We start from the raw sequence: 22,256 nt of genomic DNA, 5'->3' as shown, positions 1-22,256 counted from the left end.
GGTGTGTGCCACCACTTTGGCTTCCTCGTTCATTCTTTTTTATCAGTTAATTATGAGTGCCTGCTATGCTCAGGTTCTTTTCTTAGGTTTGAAAGCTACTTGATTGAGAGGAAGCACAGAGAGGTTATAGAGGCCTGCATAGGTAAATCTGAATTTATTTTTCTTCAGTCTCCTTAAGATATCTTGGAAACTTGTGCTGTCTTCTAACAAAGGTAATCTAGCTCTTATAATCTATCAGAGGGGGGCTGGGGTTGTGGCTCAGTGGTAGAGTGCTTGCCTAGTGTGTAGATGCCCTGGGTTCGATCCTCAGCACCACATAAAAATAAATAAATAAAACAAAGGTATTGTGTCCAACTACAACTAAAAAATAAATATTAAAAAAAAAATCCATCAGAGGAACAAATATAGACTAAGAGTGGTAGAATGCTTCCTAAAAGAAATGCAGAATGAGGTGTAAGTACTTGTTCTACAAGCCTTCTGTTTTAAGTTGCTACTTCTAAGCCCTTTGCTGGCAAAGGAAAATGGGGTTATGATTTTGAACAGCATAAATCCATGCCAGATATGCAAACTCTTTTTTCCTGTGGATAGTTCCCTGCTATGCCTTTAACCTTATCCTCAGAGTAAGAGCATATCTTGCCTAGAGTCTGTGTGAGGTCATATACCTGAGAGACAGAAGCCCCACTGTTTTGTATTAAGGAAGACTCCAAGTCCCTTTGCCTCCTTTCTTTTGTTACTTTAGCCTGGGAGCAAAGTCTGAGTTTTATTCACACATCAGGCATCATTGCTCACTTGCCAGGAAATGACCCACTGTGCCGAGTGGAACAGATGGCAGGCAGCCTTCAGGTCCTAGTGTGTAATATGCGCTTGATCCAGACATTTGATAACAGATTGAGCTGTCAGGGTAAGAAAGAGATATCTTTTGATTTTCTTGGTAAAGTGATGGTGGTATTGGAAAAGTACTCTTCTGTTTTTCATACTGTCCTTCAGGGTCCCTCCTAGACTTCTGTAGACTTTTTTTTTTTTTTTTCTCTTTACCTAAAGGATTTATCAGCCTAGTGGCTTTAGTGTAGGATCTTGCATTTAGGGAGCTATAGTTTAGGTATTGGCAGGTATTATCTGAAGCTAAGTCTCTGCTGTTCTTAATCTTATGCATGTACACACACATACCCGTTGTTGGTGGTAGTAATCATATAAGGATAGAAACTCCTAAGATCTGATGGTGTCATTCTTATGCCATCATTGCTTTGGTTGGTAAAGGGATATTAGAATGCAGGTATATAATGTTGCCTAGGAATCTGTGTGTAGTTCCTGGTTTTAAACCTGCTTGCATTGACTAATAGAGTGAATTCTTGATTAAATTTATAATTACTTTTTTAAAAATATCTTTATTTTATTTGTTTATTTTTTTATGTGGTGCTGAGGATCGAACCCAGGGCCTTGTATGTGCAAGGTGAACACTCTACTGTTGAGCACAATCCCAGCCCCTATAATTAATTTTTTTAATGATTGCTTTTATTTGTGCTTAGAGTAAGAAATTTTTAGGTTGACACTTTTTGCTTGTTGGTATTAATGAGCAGTTTCATCCTAAAACTTCTTGGGGAAACGTTTTTCAGGCTGTAATTTTCTTTTTTTTAAATATTTATTTAATTTTTTAGTTATAGGTGGACACAGTATCTTTATTTTATTTTTTTATGTGGTGCTGAGGATCAAACCCGGTGCCTCACGCATGGTAGGCGAGCACTCTACCTCTGAGCCACAACCCCAGCCCTGGTGTGGTGGCGCACACCTATAATTCCACTACCTCTGGAGGAGACGGGAGGATCACAAGTTCCAGGCCAGCCTCAGTAACTTAGTGAGTCCCTCAGCAACTTAGTGATACCCTGTCTCAAAATAAAAATCTTTAAAAAGGGCTGGCGATGTAGCTCAATGGTAAAGCACCCCTGGGTTCAATCCCCAGAATCGGAGAAAAAAAAAAAGAATGTTGACTTTTTAATAGACTGCTAGTTGAGGTGTGAGCCATACATGGTGGAGTGCACCTGTAATCCCAGCTGCTTGGGAGGTTGAGGCATGAGGATTGCAAGTTCAAGGCCAGCCTTGGCAACTTAGCAAAGCCCTGTCTCAAAATAAAAAATTAAAAGGGCTGGGGTGTAGTTCATTGAAAAAGCACCCTTGGATTTAATCCTCAGTATCAAAAAAAAAAAAAAGAAAAGAAAAGGAGGGAGAGAGAGGGGGAAAAAAGAGAGAGAAAAAACTTTGGGTTGAGATTTCCTTAATTCATAAGCAAACCTGCTGCTTAGGCATTCTTTTTTTTTTTTTTCCCCCCTAGAAAAGCCAAAGAACTAATAGATTTGTAAGTAACTAATGAATTCTGAAAAGGATCCTTTAATTCCTCTGGGCTTTTCTAACATTTTTTATTGATTCTTAAATGTTATCTGTTACACCTTAGGAATTCTGATCATTCCAGACTGAGGTAGTATAGAGAAGATGAAAACCTTTGGAATGAGATAGATCTGAGTTCAGATGCAACTCTATCACTAAGTAGTTGTCAGATATTGGACAAGTTATTTGGTTCCTTGAGCCTTTAATTTTATTTTTTAATTTTAATTTTTTTTGGGGGGGGGGGGATTGAACCCAGTGCCTTGCACATGCTAGGCAAATGCTCTACCACTGGGCTGCATCCCTAGTGCTAGCCTCCGATAAACAGATAGATAGATAAGATTTTTAAAATTTTTTTTTAATTGAATATGGACATAGTACTTTTGTTTATGTATTTATTTTATGTGGTCTTGAGGATCAAACCCAGTGCCTCACATGTGCAAAGCAAGCATTCTACCACTGAGCCACAACCTCAGCCCCCAGACTCAGATATTTCATTTACAAATGTAGATAATACTTTTTTACTGTATATGGGAGCAACAATTAGAATTTAAGGATTGTAAAATTAATATAAATTATTATGAAATGAGTATGATTTGTTGTCTGTTGGAATAAACTGAAAGTTTATGGACATACTGTAGTACAGATGAGAACATCAAGGAAATTTCCAAATGCATCAAAATGTATACAGTTTGTTCAATGTATATGATGTATACAGTGTATATATATAGTTTTGAATGTATCAATTATACCTCCATAAAACTAACTAAATAAACCAACATGACCAAATAATGTTAGAGACATGGGACCAGAATGTGATTGAATTAAGTAAGGCAGGAATCTAGTTGGTACTATTATATTCTATTTTAGGGTACAAACTGGCAGCCTGTGGGCCATATTTGGTCAACAGATGTATTTTGCTTGGTCATACTGTAATGAAAAAAAATAGAACTTGAGTCCTTTGCCAATTTTTCAAAATCAGATTATTTGTTTTCTTGTTATTGAGTTGAGTTCCTTATATATTCTGGATATGCCTTGACTCCCTGCCTTTTTTTCTATTCTGTCAGCTGTTTCTTTGCTCTGTTAATTGTTTCCTTTGTAGTTGCAGAATTTTTTTGGTTTGATATAATCCTACTTGTCTCTTTTTGCTTTTGGTCCCTGAGCTTTTGAAGTCTTATCCAAAAAAATTCTTGCCTATACTGATGTCATAAGGTGATTCCCAAATATGTTTTCTTCCAATAATTTCAAAGTTTTGGATTAGGATAACAATAGTTAACAGTAATGTATCATATGTTTCAAAATAGGTAGAAGAGAGGATTTTGAATGTTTTCACTACAAAGAAATGATAAATGTTAAAATGTTAAGTGCCCTGATTTGGTCATTACACAATGTATATGTGATTAAACCATCATATTGTACCCCGTAAGCGTGTATGATTACTGTGCATCCATTAAAAATAATACGTGTTTTTGTGTTCTGCTTGACTTACATATTTGTGTGGCTTTTGTAGGCACTTGGATTTGGCTTGCTCATTGGGAGGGGTAGAAGATCTTGGGGGTGACAATCAGAGAGGAATAGGTAGGCAGGAGAAAAGAAAATGCAAAAAGTGAATGCCAGGGACTGGTGATGAAAGTGCTTATTGTCTTAGAGTTCAGAGGGTAGAGAGAGTTGAACCCAGAGAACACCAATTTTCCAGTCCATGGAGAAGTAGTCTTGTGACACATGGGTGAATGATTCTGATTTATCAGGCCTCACTTGGCTTGGATGACATTTGTCTCACAACTCTTTGCTCTGATTTGCTTTTTTTTTTTTTTTTTTTTTTTTTCTTTTTTTCCTTCTTATTTTTTGATCTGTTAAATTTTGGGTGGGGGCAGGGGGCGGTACTGGGGATTGAACTCAGAGGCACTCAACCACTGAGCCACATCCCCAGTCCTATTTTTTATTTTATTTAGAGACAGGATCTAAGTTGCTTAGCACCTCGCTTTTGCTGAGGCTGTCTGAACTTGCGATCCTCCTGCCTCAGCCACCCCAGCTGCTGCCGTATATACTAACTCATTGAAGTCTGCTTTATGTACTGTAGTCTTAATTTAGACAATTAAAGACCAGGTAGACTTGGACTATAAAAAAAATACATCAAGAGTTCTTGACACCATTGAGATCCTTGGAGAGAAATTGAGAAGGGTAGGTTGCCTTTCAATATACTAGATCATCATTTTCTTCTACATATAATAATGCCTAGTTATCATTGTGAGAATTTAAATACTTTATATAAGTTTCTAATACAGACCTCATGGTGATTATTATTATATATTTATACACACACACACACACACACACACACACACACACATATACATGCACCAGGGATTGAATCCAGGGGCGCTTTACAACTGAGCTATATCCCCAGCCCTCTCTTTTATTTTTTACTTCGAGATTAAGTTGCCTAGGCTGGCCTCAAACTTGTGATCTTTCTGTTTCAGTCTCCTGAGTCACTGGGATTATAGAAGTGTATCGCCACTCCTGGCTACATTAATAATTGGAATAGTTAATCTGGTACATCTCAGAAAATGTCTGATCATTTGTGGTTAGGAAAAAAATCTCATTTTCAGCCCTTTGCACATTATGACTATTTTGTTGTAGTTCATGCATCACCAAAATGGGATGACTTGAAAAACTGATTGTCACCAGAGGAGAATATGCTCTCAAAAATATTTTACTTTTCTTCAGTGCATGAATACTCCTGACCCAAGAGACATTGCAAGGGAACAATGGGCAGATTACATCCTGGTGAGATTAGTGTGACAACACTTTAGATAAAAGAGCAATCAGGTGCTCTCAACCTGAGTTTTAATCATCACTTGGACAGCTTTATCACAGCTCTTGTAGATGTTTTCAATTTCATTTGCAGTGATAACTGCAGCGGCTTGCTAGGAAAAAGTGTCTGAAAGAGCTTTTGATGGCTTTTGGAAGTGGCAATAAGACTTACAATTTGCACAGTTCTGTATATAGCACTTAACTGCAGTGGAGCCAGCAGGGGCTGGTCTTGGCAGCTAAACAAAAGCGCCATTTAATTTTTCTTAATGATTAGATGGGACAGCTTCAGTGGCTTTGTTTTTCTCAGTTTCAATTGTTTTACTGTTAGAGGAGTCTATTTTGGCGCTCGTGTTCTAAGAGTATAGACTATTTCCTGATTCCTAGTATACTGAACATTATATATACTGGGGGAAGATCTAAGAAATCCTGTATTTAATTTCATCTCATATGTTTCTCACATGTAATGAGGGAAAAACTGGCTAAGGTAACTTTTGATTGAGTTAACTGATGCACCTATTTGAAGAGGTGAGCTTCTTTTGTGGGAAAAAATAAACAGGCATCCAGCTAACCTATGTCTCTTCAATTCATGTCTGGGTTGGCATTTGTATAATGATTCCAGATCACCTTGACCTACTAGAGGCAATATTTTAAAAACTTTTTCTTTCCTGATTATGAAAGCATTATAATGACAGAAAATTAAAATATGACAGAAATATATGGTTCAGAGGATTTCCCCATAATCCCACCACTCGGGGATAACCTCTGTTCTGAGTATAGCCAGAGACTTGATTTCACTTTTTATATATATAAAAAATAAAAAATATGTATTGTTTGTGTGTTTAAGGAATCAACCCACCAGAAAATACCAGCTATTTCAAATAAATTTGTTGCCATAGCCATTTATTGGCTAAAGAAACAAACAAAAACAGGATTAGCCAAGTTTACTCAGTATTTAAATGTGCTAGGACTTGAAACCTAAATTCAGATTCTTTCCACCAACGCTGCACCTTTTTTTTTTTTGGCAGCTTTGGAGATTGAATCCAGGGATATTCTACCACCAAGGTAAATCTCCAGCCAATTTATTTTGGGAGAAGGTCTTTGTTAGGTGGCCTAGGCTGTCCTTGGCCTTGAACTTAAGATCTTTCTGTCTTAGCCCCCCTAGTTGCTGGGATTACAGGAGTGTACCACCCTACTTTGCTTAAATTCTTGATTTTTAATTGTTATTTCAGACTCAGTAGTGTTTTTGTCAAGTCCTGATCTTGAGGCCAAGTTGTGGCTCAGTGTTAGAACACATGCTTAATGTGCAGGAAGCCCTGAATTCAATCCTCAGCATCAAAAAGAAAGGAAAAAACTAATCTTGAAAACATTGATGTGGGGCTGTATAGTAAAATAGTTTAAAGAAATAGTTGATTTATTTGGAGACAGTCTTCCTTTTGAATTGATTAAACTAATCAATATAATTTGATTCATGGGAAAAGCAAAAGCTAAAGACACTGTTATTCCCATCTCAGGAGTTTCATTGAGTTTGGCTGTGGCAGATTATGTGAGAGAAGGTGGTATTTCCTGTGATAAGGCAGCCATATCACAGCCTTGTATTCTAGGGGTATTGCTCGGAGGGTCATTCCTGGGCCTTGGCTCTTAGCCTGCTGTACCATTTAGTACATAGATCAGGGCTGAGTTTGCTCTGCTGTCTAAGCAATGTAAGTGGCATTTGAAATTTCTAAACTTTGTATTGGTACTGAAAATCAAAGAATAGTGGAGTTGTTCCTTCAATCTTCTAGCTTCCTGTTTACCCAGACTATCAAAGACAAAACTCCGTTGGGTCATAATGTCTTCCTAAACCTTCTCAAATTATCTCACTTCATGGTACCCTTGTGTCTTCAGTAATTTTTTTTTCAATTTTGCTAAGTCAAAAGAAGTATCAGTTTTGTTTACTAAGTGGTTATATCCAAACACCTGGTCCTACCAATTTATAATCATTTGAAAAATATATACATAGCCAGAAGTGGTGGTACATGCCCGTAATCCCAGCCATTCCAGAGACTGAGGCAGGAGGATATCAAGTTCAAGACCAGCATTAGCAAGTTAGTGAGACCTCGTCTCAAAATAAAATAAAAAGGCCTGAGGATGTAGCTCACTGTTAAAACACTTGTTTAGCATGTGTGAGGACCTAGGTTTGATCCCCAGCACTAGGAGAAAAAATTCACATAAATGGAAATATTTATACACATATGTGGAAATATATTTACGTATATTCACAAATATCTATAATTACTTACTAATGTAATATAGCCCTGTCAGACCTTATAATTTCCATCCTTTTTTTCCTACATAGGGAGATAATCTTCCAGAGTTCATAAAATCACAACACTGGAACCATAACGTGCATATTTGCAGTTATGGAAAAGTGAGTATTCTTTTACAGACGTCAGATTGAGAGTAACAAATACATTTGGTGTTAGTGCACTGGTGTCTGTTGCTTAGAATTTAATAAATATTTTATCCTGAAACTGAGCTCCTTGATCAAAAGAAGTTTTTGAAGCTTTTGAATGGTTTGAATATTGATCTCAGGCTTACGGAAGAATTAGAGTAAGGACAGAGATATGGTTGGTAGAATTGGAGCAAGAAATAGAAGAGAAAATAATAGTATCTTAAGAGTGCTTAGTCTTTTTACTTTTACCAGCACTTTCATTTCACTTCCAAAAAATTATTACAATAGATAGGATTTCCATTTTATAAATGAGAATTTAGATTTTGAAAAGTTAAGTGAGCTTAAGCATAGGTAGTAGGGGAGGCAGAATTCTTTCTCAATCTCCCAAACTTTGCCAAGATTAGTAGGACCTTGTTGTAGGGGAGAGGAGAAAAATATGTGATATACATAAGATTATGTTAGTGTATCTAAGACAAAGCTAGAGCAAAATAAAACTCTTAGGGTTAATGTTTCTGGGATTTGGTTTTGTTAGAAAAATGCAAAAGCATGACCTTGAAATCTCACAATCTATAAAGGCTAAGCAGGTAACTTAAATGAGTAAAGCAGATGAGTAATCAAGTGAAATACATAGCTGTTCCACTTTTTATAGAGACACAACCATAAGAAAAATTGTACCTTTTTTCCTTCCTAAAACAAAAAAGTCTGAGTACAGAGATAATTGACATCTAGTTCAATGTTGGGGACACATTAATGAGTATTGAGGGTTCTGTCAGGGTTCCTGAGATGTACATTGATATATGTATATCTTCAGCTGATTATTGTTATGCAGAAATTCAGACCTAATGTTACTGGATATTCTACTCAAGAGTCGAAAGATGAAATATTCTATATTTTAATGAGGGTAGGTTATTTAAATGTTTAAATAAACAAAAACAGGAAAACAGTTGTGACCCAAACTACAGAGTGGTCAAGCATGTTGAGACCCTGCCTCTAAATAAAATACAAAATAGGACTGGGATGTGGCTCAGTGGTTGAGTGCCACTGAGCTCAATTCCCAGTACCAAAAAAATAAAAAAGGAGCAGGGCAGCTGGGGATGTATGTGGCTTAGTGGTTAAGTGTCTTGGGTTTAATCCCTGGTACCAAAAGAAGAAAAAAAAAATTTTACAATTCCAAGCATATCACCTGGAGTTCACCTAAATTTCCTTGATAAGATTTTGGCTTTTTTTTTTTTTTTTTTTTTTTTTTTAGCAGTTTTGAGATGTACAATACAATACACTATTATTATTTTTTTATTGAACACGTTTGCAATAAAGCTGAAAAATAAAAAATAAAAACTATTCCTTCTGAGATTTTGTATCCTTTGACCATCATGACCCCACTCCCCTTACAACCCAGTCTCTATAACCACCATTTTACTATCTGCTTCTTTGAGTTTGATTATTTTACACAAATCAATGAGAATACACACCATTTGTCTTTCTATGCCTGGCTTATTTCATTTAGTTTAATATTCTCCAGTTCCATCCATGTCGCAAATTATAGAATTTTCTTTTTGAAGGCCGAGTAGTATTCCAATGTGTGTGTGTGTGTGTGTGTGTGTGTGTGTGTGAGAGAGAGAGAGAGAGAAATGTTTTCTTTAATCATTCATCTTTAACCATTTACCTGTTGATGGATACTTAGTTTGATTTCATTACTTGACAATTGTAAATAGTGCTGCAGTAAACAATGGAGTGCAGACATTTCTTTAAAAAACTGATTTAAAATCTTTGGGGTAAATAAATACTCAGAAGTGGGATTGCTAGGTCATATGAAATTTTTATTTTTAGTTTTTTGAAGAACTGCCAAGCAGTTTTGCATAATGGCTATGCAATTTGCATTCCTTCCAATGGTGTACAAGGGTTCCCTCTTCTCCACATCCTTGAGAAACTTTTCTTTCCTCTTTTTTGCCAGTAGCTGTTCTGACCGTGTGAATGATTTGCATTTCCTTAATGATTAACAATGTGGAACAGTTCTGCATGTATCTGTTAGCCATTTTGTATATCTTCTTTTGAAAAATATATATTCAGGATTCTTGGTCATTTTTTAAATTGGGTTTTTTGGGTTTTGCTATTAAGTTGTTTGAGTTCCTTATATTTTGAATATTAATCTTATCAAATGTATGGCTTGTAAATATTTTCTCTCAGTCCCCATAAGTTGTCTTTTCACACTGTTATTTCCTTTGCGCGCAGAAGCTTTTTAGCTTGGTATAATTATTAGTTAATTTTTGTATATGGTGTGATATAGAGGTTAGTTTTACTCTTCTGCATGTAGATATCCAGTTTTCCCAAGAAGAAACTATTTTTAGCCAGGTGTGGTGGCACGCCCCTGTAATCCCAGTGACTTGCTAGATTGAGGCAGGAGGATCAGAAATTCAAGACCAGCCTCAGCAATTCAATGAGATGCTGTCCAAAAAAATTATTTAAAAAAAGAAAAAAAAAAAAGGTTGAGGGTGTAGGTCAGTGGTAAAGCACCCCTGGGCTCTAGTACCACTCCCTTCTCACATATACACTAAAGAAGAGACTATTCTTTTCCTATGATGTACTCTTGGCATCTTTGTCAAAAATCATAGTTGACCTCAGACATTCATGGATATTCATGGATTCATTTCTCGGCTCTGTTTTGTTCCACTGGTTTAATTTTTTTTTTTTTTTTGCCAGTGCCAGTGCCAGTATTGTTTTTGTTTTTTTGTGGAAGTGGGGATTGAACCCAGTGATATTGTACCACTGAGCCATAGCTCCAGCTTTAAAAAAAAAAATTATTTTGAGACAGGATTGCTGCAACCTGCACTGCTGAACCCTAGAAACCAGCAAGGGGCGATGGGGGTTTAAGAAACACACAAACACAGAGAGAAAGCTGGAACCAGGTGGAATACCGACCTCTGATGGAGGAACAGTGACCCAGTGACCTGGAGCTAGCTCAGCATGTTTATTATATAGGGTCTCATAATCAGGAAGTTAAAATTATAGGGGTTCTTTGTGCACTAAAAAGTTACAGAACTAGAAACATTATTGTAGCTATTCTACTGTTGCAATGCTAAGAACATCCTGTTATTATCCTGCTGCACCCAGGAAGCCCATTGTCCAGAGTTTCTGCAAAGCAAGCAGGCTTGAAGTTTGCCCCACTTGCAAGATATGCTGGTTATCTTGTTATGTTCAGAATTCTGTATCCCTAGCAGCTGTGTCTGAGCTCAAGGTCAAGAATGTTATTATTCAGTACCCAAAACTTCCTCAAGCAGGGCTTCATTACCATAGCTCCTGGGCAATCTTGCCCTGCACCTTTACACGGAAAGTTCCCAGAGAAAAGTACAGCCACAGCTCCAAAGCAGACAAAGACCATATTCCAAGTCACCACTTTCTCCACACAGGGTCTCACTAAATTGCTGAGGCTGGCCTTGAACTTGGGATTCTCTTGCCTTGGCCTCTTGAGTCTCTGGGATTACAGGTGTGTGTCACCATGCCCGGCTGCCTATTTTTCTTTTAACTCTACTTTCCCTGAATTACCCCTTCCACACTTTAAAACTTCACTTATCACTTACATGCAGATGATCCCCAAATTCATATTTTTAAATCAAAACTCAGCTAGCTTTAGACCTTTAGCTACTTATTGAACATCTTCATTTTTATGTTTCTTAAGCACCTGGTATATAAACATACTCTAAAATGAACCTATCTTCCCCCTCCTCCCCAAATCAATATCAAGCCCCAAGCATATCAAAACTACTGAGGTGAGGGCTGGGGTTATGGCTCTGTGGTAGAGCGCTTGCCTTGCATGCATGGGGCACTGTGTTTGATCATCGGCAACACATAAATAAATAAAATAAAGGTATTGTGTCCATCTACAACTAAATTTTTTAAAATTTATTTTTAAAATACTATTGAAGTGAACTTAACTAAAAAACAATCTGCATTTTTTGTTGGCGGTTTCCCCTTGGTGCAATGGGCTGGCTGACAAATTAAAACTAAGAGAAACAGAATGGGAAAAAAAACCACAAGACACAGAAAGTAGTTTCAAACGTGGAGGCAGGACAGGCAAGCTGATGAGACTGATGGAGCTTCTAGATCAAATGGAGCATGCGCCTGCTTTATTTATATGGGGGAACATCAAAGAGATTCTATAGAATGTCCTTTTCCAAAAAAGGTTAAAAGTGGGCTGTTCAGTTCCTAATGGGTTATGCCCATCTTCCGAACTACTATGAGGAACTGTCCCAGCAGAGTGGAGGGAAAGGTCATGTGCATTGGGCAATCTATTGACATCAGAGAGCCATGGAAGGTTTCTAGTGCCATCTCTCCTGGCTACCACGCCCAGAGAAGATCCTCATGTATTTCACAGATGGCTTTCTGCAGTCCTTTAAGTCTTTTTTTAGCTGTTTTTTTTTTGTCCATTTAAACTATTTAAGCTTTATCAACTAAGACTTAGAATTAACATGATTTTCTATTTAAAATTCCTGCCTTATTTCTCTCCTTTGATTTATCCCCCATTGATGTCACGTTTATCTTTTTAAAGGACCTCTCTGACCATATCATTCTCCAGCTTAATGACTCTCCAGTTCCATTAATTATGGTAATATTTGCCTCAAGTAACTCTCCCTCTTACTGAGGCCATGGCAGGTTTTTCTATCTATGATATGGCCTAAGAAGCTTTCTTACTGTTGTACTCTAGACAGATATTGCTAATTGATAGAAATTGGAACTGAGATGAACTCTGGCACCAAGATGAAATCTACTTGTTATCCTTGACCAAAAAGACTGACTTAGACTCTGTAGTTTAGCACATAAGGACCTTTATGATTGAACATCATATCCTGCCTCTCCCCGATTACCAGCTTTCTATTTTTCCCTCAAAACTTAGCTTGAGTAAATCTCTGAGAAAAAGCCTTTGGAGATACTGATATTCTCCCCCTCCTACTAGATGGATTTTGATTCTTTTACTTTTTATTTCATAACATGCTGTGCACACATATACCTTTGTTATAGTGCTTCTCTCTCTGTACTGTAGGTTGATGTATTTAAATATATCTACTAGACTGTAAGCTTCTTAAGGTCAGAGATGAGGGCTTGGTTTTCCTTTCACAAATTTAGCACATAGTAAGCCCTCAATAAGTGTCAGTGAGTCAGGCACGATGGCACACACCTGTAATCCCAGAGGCTCGGGAGACTGAGGCAGGAGGATCACAAGTTCAAAGCCAGCCTCAGCAAAAGTGAGGCACTAATCAACTCAGTGAGACCCTGTCTCTAAATAAAATACCAAAAAGGGCTGTGGCTGCGGCTCAGTGGTTGAATGCCCCTGAGTTCAATCTCTGGTACCCCCCACAAAAACGTGTCAAAGAAGTAAAAGAGAATGTGTCTGCTACATGTGAAAATAGAACAAGCCTCTAAAAATCATACTTTCTGTGTCCTGCTTTCCATTTCCTACCATTTATGAATGTTTCATGTTCTCTTAAGACTTGGAGTTGGCACAACAATCTCAATAACATTAATATCAGAAGGTTCCTCCTGGGCTGGAGTTATGGCTCAGTGGTAGAGCGCTTGCCTCACACGTGTGAGGCACTGGGTTTGATCTTCAGCACCACATAAAAATAAATAAAATAAAGGTATTGTGTCCATCTACAACTAAAAAATATTAAAAAAAAAAAAAAAAGGAGACGGTTCCTGGTAGTTGAATTGTTATGATTCTAACCACTGTTTGGCCTTGAGTGGAAATGGAGCAGTAAATGCTTATTAAAATAACCCTATATATTTTCAGCAGGTGTGCCCTTTCATCCTACTGTTTAGAATCATTCTGCAGTTGCTGAGGGAAATATGTAAGGATAGGAACTAAGAGATTATTTCTTTTAACAGCTTTGTGGAGCTTTGTGCAGACCACATAACAATTACATATTTAAAATGTATAATTAAATGATTTTTATACATTCACAGAGTTGTACTACAAATTAATTTTAGGATATTTTTATTACTCCTCAAAGAAACTTCATTATCCATTAGCAGTCACTCCTTACCGCATCCTCCTCAAACCATACAACCCCTTAACTGCTTTCTGTGTCCATACCCTTACCTATTCTGAACATTTTATATAAATGGAATTATATAATGTATCGTCCTTCATGACTGGTTTCTTTCACTTAGCATGTTTTCAAAGTTTATTCATATAATAGTATGGACCTACTTTATTTCTTTTTATTGGTGAATAATATTCTGTGGTATTGACATATCATGTTTAATTTACACATCCATTAATTAATTGTCATTTGGAGTGTTTTCTTATTTATTTATTTAGGTACTAGGGATTGAACCCAGGGGCACTTTACCACTGGGCTACACCCCCAGCCCTTTTTATATTTTATTTCGAGTCAAGTTCTTGCTAAGTTGCTTAGGGTCTTGTTAAGTTGCTGAGGCTGGCTTTGACCTTGAAGTACTCCTGCCTCAGGATTTTTGTTTTTTTTGTGTGTGGCTCAGTGGTAGAGAGCTTGCCTTGCATTTGTGAAGCCCTGGTTTCAATCCACAGCACTGCAAAATAAATAAATAAATGCTTGGGTTTCTAAGCCCAGCACAGTGGTACACATCTGTAATGCCAGCAACTCAGGAGGCTGACTCAGGAGGATTGCAAATTCAAGGCCAGCCTCAGTAACTTAGTGAGGCCCTAAGCAAATTAATGAGCTGCTGTCTCAAAAAATAAAAAGGGCTAGGGATGTGGCTCAGTGGTAAAGCCCCTCTGGGTTCAATCCCCAGTACCAAAAAAAAAAAAAAAGAGTTCTTTATGTATTCTGGATAAAGGTCCAATTAAATTATTTTTAATTATTAAATTTGCCAAATCCTGCTTCTTTTCCTTCCAAGTATTGGTCTCAAGAATACCACCAAATATCTGGGCACAGTGACACATGCTTGTAATCTCCAACAATTCAGGAAACTCAGGCAGGGGGATCACCAGTTTGAAGCCAGCTTCAACAATTTAGCCAGACTCTAAGCAACTTAGCAAGACCCTGTCTCAAAATAAAAAAATAAAAAAGGTTGAGGATATAGTGATAAAGCACCCCTGGGTTCAATTCCCAGTACAAAATAAAAAAGAATACCGTCTGATAAATGTCTGTACATTTAAAAAAAGTTTCTCATCAGACATATGGTTTGCAGGAGTTTTATATTTTAATTATATAACAATTAGGTTTATGATCCGTTTTGAGTTAAAAAATTTTTTAATAGTACTAGGGATTGAACCCAGGGGTGTTTTTATCACTGAGTTATATCCCCAGCTCTTTTAATTTTTAATTTTGAGACAGGGTCCTGCTAACTTGCTGAGGCTGGCCTCAAACTCATGGTCCCCCTGCCTCAGCCTCCCAAGTCACTTGATTTTTTTTTTTTGCTCCTTTCCTTGGAGAAAATACACTGTCTTTCTTACTGATATGATGATACAGCAAGAGGACTACTTCTGTCAGGAAAGGTTGTTATAAAGCAGGATGTTGAAAGGAGGAATAATCTACTAAACATACTGCAATGTGCCAGGCATGGTGGCCTGTACCAATATCCAAGGCTGAGGCAGGAGAATCTCAAGTTTGAGGCCTGCCTGGGCAATTTAGCAAGACCCTCTCTCAAAATGAAATAAAAAAAAGGCTGGGGTTGTAGCTCAGTGGAAGAGTGCCCTGGGTTCAATCCCTAGTACCAAATACACAGATTAAAAAGAAAACTTTGTATTGAGATTACCATCAGGTTGCATCTTAACCAATCTGCCACTGTAAACTTGAACATGTATTTCAGAGTTGTATAAGGTTCCAGGAGCTTTCATGGTACCCTGTTTTACACATTATGTTATTTGTAACTGGTATGCAGTTGTGATGGGCTCTTTTTTTCTTCTTAGGGGTCTACCTCTTTGGCTTGTCAGCCCTGTTGCTCCCTGGAAACTTCGAGTCATATTTGGAATTTGTGAAATCCCTGGGTCTGGGACCATCACTGATCCACACAGCTAAATTTGCACTTGTTTTCCCTCTCATGTATCACACTTGGAATGGAATTCGACACTTGGTAAGTTGATTATGGATTTGCCTGTTTTCTGAGTGATGGGAGTGGGGAGGCTGAGAGGATCCTCATTGTTGAGTTTAGTGTTCTTCTTTCTTTTCTTTTTTGACATTGGGGCTTAAACGTAGAGCCTCACACATTCTAAGCATACATGCTGTACCAACTGAGCAATACTTTAAACCCTCAGTGCTATTCTTAAGGTTAGTTGTGCTGGACCTTCACTCAAGGTCCTCTGGGGGAAAGTTAAATAAGACCTCCTCAGCATTCCTTATCAGGTATAGTCCAGGCAGGAACTCGCAGGCTGTCAGTATGAATTCTTCCAGTTTTAAGAAAAATATAATTAAAAGAGACTCCTGAAGCCAAATCATTCATCTGGCATAGGAGCATATTTATTATATAAATATGAATTGGTACCTGTTAGGTGCCGAGCACTGTTCAAAATACCGGGGATGTCAATTATAAGTTAAGTGAACATGGTTGCTGCTTTCAGTTTACCATTCCTGTCAACACAAAGTGACAAGTCTTTTTATATTAGCTTTTGTTAGCTTGACATTAAATTATATTAACTGTTTTTGTTGCTTTTGAGTGATTATAGAGAAGGGGCAACTTTAACAGAAACTGGGTGCCATGGATCCCAGATTTTTATCTTGGGTTTAGGAATCTTTTATTAGTGGACTGTAGACTGTTCCTGTTGCCTCCTATATGGCCTTGGTGTCAATTCAGAACAGGTGTTTCTGTCCTTCTCATGAAGAAAATGAAGGGGGTTGGGTGCAATGGTGCATACCTGTAATCCCAGCAATTTAGGGAGTTGAAGCAGAAGGATCCCAAGTTTGAGGCCAGCCTCAGCAACTTTGCAAGACCCTATCTCAAAATAATAAAAAATAGAAAGTACTGGGGATCTAGCTCAGTAGTAGAGAACCCCAATCAATGCCCAATGCCCAAAATAATCAATAAATACAGGAATTAAGCTTTTTAAGTCAGTCTCCCTACTCCTAGTCTTGTGTCCTTCCCCAAAAAGACAATTAGAATTTTCTTTTCACCTGTAATTCCATCTCCTCTGGAGGCCAAGGCAGAAGGATTGCAAGTTCAAAGCCAACCTGTACAATTTAGCAAGTCCCTATGTCAAAATAAAAAATAAAAACAACTAGGGATGTAATGCTCAGTTGCAGAATGACCTGGGTCCATTCCGTAGTACCACAAAACAATAAAAAATCTGGTTTTCCATTACATTTAAACCTGAGCCAAGTGTCAGGTAGATGCTTTTGCCTTCCACATTAGAGCCTTAGAGAGATGCAGCACTTGTCAGATTTCCTATAGGTGGTTCAATGGAATAAAATAAAAAATTAAAAAATAAAACAGACTTAATGACCTATTAAATTAAATGTATCTATTAACTGTTCCCTAGGGTAGTGTTTGGTTTGATTTAAAATGACTTTTCACTTCCCTGAGGGAAAGTTAGTGGGGAGGAAGGGCATTTCCATTAATGACTTCTTATTCCAAGGAACAAAGCTCTCTAAAGAAAATCCCTGATCAGCTTTCTCCATCCACATCCTGGTGAGAAGGAGAGGGAAGGGATGTTGCCAAAAGCTCAGTTCTTGTGTCTGATACCAATCCAGTAATGAGGACACAGTTTTGAGAAAAAGGAAAAAGGTCTATTGCTTTGCTAGCAAAGGAGAAACAGGGGACTCCTGTTCCAAAGGCTGTGATTCTGCCCATCACCAGGAACAGGAGGCTTTTAAAGTGGTGATTCAAAGGATGCATTCCATGTGTTCTCTGTCTGGAGTTGTAATTCACTTGTTCATTTGGGAGATCGTCATTTCTGAGATCTTCTGGTACCATCCCCAAAGTCTGGATTACTTTGTTCCTATGGTGGGTAGGTACTCAGGGACAGATAACTGCCTGGGATGGGGAAGAAAGGTAATTCTGTTTCCCCTGAGATTAGGGAGGAGCAGGGTGAGAGGAAGAGAAAGAAACAATTTTAAAAATAAGTTACAATGGCAGAGCAGCAAGGGCTATATTCAAAGCATAAAGTGGACCACTGTTACAAGGAGAGAGGTTTTACAGAATTCCCGAACTCAGGATTTTTCCGCCCTGGTTCCTGCATATTAGAGGAATTTTTTTGGTAAGAGATGTATGAACCTAAAGGTTTTTCATTTTTCTTTTTTTTTTTTTTTTTCTTCTTTGTACTGGGAATTGAACCCAGGGGTGCTCAACCACTGAGCCACATCTCCAGCCCTTTTTTATTTTGAGACAGAGTCTCGCTAAATTGCTTAGGGCCTCACTAAGTTGCTGAGGCTGGCTTTGAACTTGCAGTCCTCCTGCCTCAGCCTCCCAAGCCACTGGGATTACAGGCATGTGCTATTGTACCTGGCCTAAAGGCTTTTCTTAAGCCTTTAAATTTAAAATTTTTCTTCTAAAAAGTACTAGCTCTGAGTATGATTCAGCATTTAAACTATTTCCTGTGGCAGTGTTAAGTGTTTGGCCTCTGAGCTTGGTATTTGCCTTGTTGGAAGATCTAATGGGGGAATGAAGAAAGATATTGATGTCAAAGAGTAGGAACATCGTAGAGAATATCCTTCCTACTACCTACCACCCAGTAGGACTCATAACTGTGCCTCTGTAAGCAAAACAGCTTACAGATACTGTGTAATCTGCTTGACTCCTAATCTGGTTTAGGTAGAACATAATTGGGGGTGTAGGTAAAGGAATGTTTTCACCTTGTTTTTTTTTTTTTTTTCTGGGTCTCTCTACAATTTTTCCCCAAAGTGACTCCAATTTAATCAATTTTATACGAGTCTATAAAATTCAGACTGTGAGTATTCTTTAAAATACTAATACTCTGATAGATGTTCTAACAAGGAATTTTGTGATTGACCATACATGAATATTGTATCCCCTTTTCAAGATTAACAGTACACATTAATAAATTGAGAGTCTTTCAGTTAAATGTTTGTCAGGTTTATATGACCATGGAACTTCCCCCCACTCAATATAATGCCTTACAACATTATGCAGAACAAGTTGTGGAGAAACACAGTTCAGTAAACACTGGTCTATGTGGTCTACATATGTTGACAGGAGAAAAGGTTTATCTGTTCTGTGTGGAAGCTTTTGTATGAAGGTTCTGTGGCAGTTCTAGAGAATACTGTTTTTACTACCACCACACAGTGGGACTTGATTTTCTGTCATTGGGATAAGTGGATGTTAAGTACCATATTGAGAAGAGTAAAGGTCAAACCTTAAGATGTAAGTGCTTTTCCTCACGCAGAAAGGAGGTGCCTATTCCAATAGATAATTTGTTTTTGAGAAAGTTGCTGTGACCAGGTTCTTGGGTACTAGGGCAGGGGGGGTTTTTTTTTTTTTTTTTTTTTTTTTAAATTTTGTTTTCCTTTTTCTACAGATGTGGGACCTAGGAAAAGGCCTGAAGATTACCCAACTCTACCAGTCTGGAGTGGTCGTCTTAGTTCTTACTGTATTGTCCTCTCTGGGGCTGGCAGCCATGTGAAGAACTGAAGATCCCAGCATCATCTTCCTACAAATTATTACATTGATTTACTTTCCTGTTTGTCAGTCACTCTTATCTCCAGTGAACAATTCTCCTAATGTGTTTAAATCCTTTTGTGCTTGCAGATCCCTTTGTAGCTTGTAGAACCACAATAGTAGAAAAAGGTCCAGTTTTCCCCTTGTTTCTAATGATGGAGTGGCTGCAAAAACTCCCTTTTCCTGCCCACAGCTCACAGCCTACACTGAGCCAAGGAGCCCTTATTCTCTTTCCATGTTGGACTTTGATTTGTGCTGAGGGTCAGCGTTTGGCTCCTTCTTCCCAAGACAGTGGAAACAATGCCAGCTCTGTAGCCTCTGCCCTGGGAACTGGGGGTGAGGCTTTGGGTGCCACTGCCTGTGGGTTGCTGGCTTAAAGGACAGTTCTGTTCATTGGTCAGAGCCCAGGGCCTTTAGCACCCACACAGTGTGACTGAAAGGAGATAGGTAGGAGTAGAGAATTATCCAGGCCCAGCTACATGGAGATAAAGAGGGTGAGTTGGTTCTTGGAGTAGATATTTCGGGAAGAAGATATATAGCAAGAGGAAGATCAAGAAAATTATCATCAACTGCAATGAAGGTTTTTGTTTTGTTTTGTTTTTGCATTTCTGGAAAAGCAAACCTTTTAATGTCATGTTTTCTAATCCAAGTTCATGTATTATCTTTTTCTGAAACTGAATTAAAACACTCATTTTATCTCTGACTCTCCTTGAAATCTAAGAAAACCAAGAGAATTACTTTTCCTTTACCTCCCTCAGGTCTCAGGCATTTATACCCGCTAGTGAATTTTCCCAGGAGGGACCCTACAACTGACCACTTAGAAATTTTAATGGATTGAAAATCTGATTAGCCAGAGATTCAAATATCACAGAGAAGCCTCCACAGAAAAGGAAAAGAAGCTAAGCATGTGCAGAACTTTTAGGTTATTAAAGGCTCCAAAATCCTATTGAGAATTATATGCCTCATATTACAGTTCAGCAAATTATCCCACCACAGGACCAGCTAAGGGATGATGACCTAAGATTTAGGGGGTCAAGAGGGTATTGAAATCTGAGGGGCCCCCCATATATATATATAAAATGGTTAAATTTAATGCTTTTATAACCCATATAGGTCTGGCCTTTGGCCCCTAAATCCCTTGGCAGAAGTACTATTTTGATAGTCTGCAAATTTTGGGGTTTTGTTTTGTCTTGTTTGTTTTTGGTACTAGGGACTGAACCCAGGGGCATTCAACCAATGAGACACATCCCCATCCCTTTTTATTTTGAGACAGGGTCTTGCTAAGTTGCTTAGAGCCTTGTTAAATTGCTGAGGCTAGTTTTTGAACTTGGGATCCTCCTGCCTTGGCCTGCAAGTAACTGATACTACAAGCTTTTGTCACTGCCTGGAAAGAGATGGTTCTTGTTGGCCAACTAGTTAAACCTGAGGGTAGGAGAGGAGTAACAGTGACCTCTAACTGGTGTCAGTTGGATAGGAAAGTCTTAAGACAGTGAAAACTGCTACCTTAACAGTTTCTCTCCCAGTTCCCAGTCTTCCATCTAAGTAATGATCACTTCCCCTTTTTGCTAGCCTTGCTCTGGGAAGTCTTGCAGCTTTCCTCCAGCTTAATCCAGCTCACGTCTACTTTGTCCTTTGAGTGAGGTACGAGTATTCATGAGGGAATGATTTGGCTTTGGAACTGGGGAAGGATTGACAAGGGCATTAAATTTAACAGCCAGGAAGATGCAGAACAGGGTTAATGATAAGCATGTTGGAATCTGCAAAATGGATCGGAGGCTTTTTGACTTTCATTTTTCAATACTGGGAATAGAACCCAGAGCCTTGGACATGCTAGGTAAGTGCTCTACCACTAAGCAACATCCCTAGCCTCTACTTCTTGGAATTTTTTGGTGGCTTGTCACCAGTCCAGTTATTTAAGAGTCGAGTAGTAGGACATCATGATTGTTTTTCAACCATAAATTTGTTCTTGCTCCCTCATTTTATTTTTCTTGTGTCTTCTAATCATTTCCATACTTAAGTTTCCAAACTGTATAATTTTGCTTAGATAAGGATAATGTCTTCTACTTTGGATTTCTATACCCTTTTTTGTTGTTTCTAGTTGTGGTGAACCCAGGGTCTCACATGTTAGGCAAGCACTCTGCCACTGGGATATACCCTCAGCCCCTCCATGTCTTTCCTTGACACCTTCTTGAAACATACTCTCTATATATTTTACTTCAGATTTTGAAGTAGAATGAAAAATGAAGGGCAAGAATGGATATTTTGAGGTTCTTCCCTTTTGCTATAAAATTAAGCCAGTTTTCTCTTGGTCATTTCTGAGTATAACTAACTCAGTCTTGTGGAAATGTTTGCACCCCAAACCATTGTAAATTTTTTTTCACCTCTACTTTCAACCTTCCTAATTATGGGTTACATGAGGCAGCCATACTGCCTGGGCCTGGGCATGTAGCTATTTGGTAGAGGCCTTGCTTAGCATCTGAGATGCCCTGGACTCAATCCCTAGCACCATAAGGGGAAAAAAAAAAGAGAGAGAAAATCCAAATCAGTAAAAGATTCAACAAACAATATTTATTATTTAAATTTGCCTTTACTCCAGTCTTAAATTTCTCTGTTCCACATTTTGGACTAGGTACTTTTGGTTACTTTACTCAATCTCTAGGCAGATTTCTAAGTATATTTCTGTATCTCAGCTATCTCAGTGTTCCAGCACACCTGCACTTCTAGGTGGACTATTAAGAGTTAACTGGGCTTTGGGGACCTGGAGTATGACCTGCAGAGGGATGTGGGCTATGGGGTTGATCTGGGGAATTAAGATTGGTAGCTATAAAGTTTGGAATTATGGTTGGACTTGGTACTTGTTGTACAGTCTTTGTGATAGACTTCTTCCTGAGTTTCTTCTGACTCTCTGGATCATTGGGCTGTTGAGAGGAGAATAGAACAGACATGTTCCTGGTGAGGCCCAGAATATTCCCAATCCACCTCAGAATCCTGACTCCCTTATTCCCCTACCATGGGCAGAAAGTTGGGTTTCTGATTGTGTGTGCGTCTGTGT

At 38.2% G+C, this 22,256-nt stretch overlaps 2 protein-coding genes across 4 annotated transcripts in view; one reads left to right on the top strand and one right to left on the bottom strand.

Moving 5' to 3' along the window:
- The window catches only part of Sdhc (succinate dehydrogenase complex subunit C), a 42,705-nt gene extending 22,805 nt beyond the window's left edge, over nucleotides 1-19,900 (top strand). For both annotated transcript variants that reach the window (XM_048810145.1, XM_015491934.2), the window contains exons 5-6: nucleotides 15,507-15,670; nucleotides 19,065-19,900. In XM_048810145.1, coding sequence (XP_048666102.1) covers nucleotides 15,507-15,670; nucleotides 19,065-19,169 — 269 coding nt within the window. In that variant the 3' untranslated portion in view covers nucleotides 19,170-19,900. The remainder of the gene's footprint in view (nucleotides 1-15,506; nucleotides 15,671-19,064) is intronic.
- Nucleotides 1-22,256, bottom strand: part of LOC107147467 (myelin protein P0) — a 55,987-nt gene that overhangs the window by 31,221 nt on the left and 2,510 nt on the right. Inside the window, exon 5 of one of the 2 annotated variants that reach the window (XM_015491933.2) lies at nucleotides 21,751-22,122. The exons of the other annotated variant lie outside the window; for it this stretch is intronic. Coding sequence (XP_015347419.1) covers nucleotides 21,937-22,122 — 186 coding nt within the window. The 3' untranslated portion in view covers nucleotides 21,751-21,936. Of the gene's footprint in view, nucleotides 1-21,750; nucleotides 22,123-22,256 lie in introns of those variants that run through there. 2 annotated transcript variants of the gene reach the window in all.

The sequence above is a fragment of the Marmota marmota genome, unplaced genomic scaffold, assembly GCF_001458135.2.
Source record: "Marmota marmota marmota unplaced genomic scaffold, marMar, whole genome shotgun sequence".
Lineage (NCBI taxonomy): Eukaryota > Metazoa > Chordata > Mammalia > Rodentia > Sciuridae > Marmota > Marmota marmota.
This window is presented reverse-complemented; position numbering and strand designations above follow the sequence as displayed.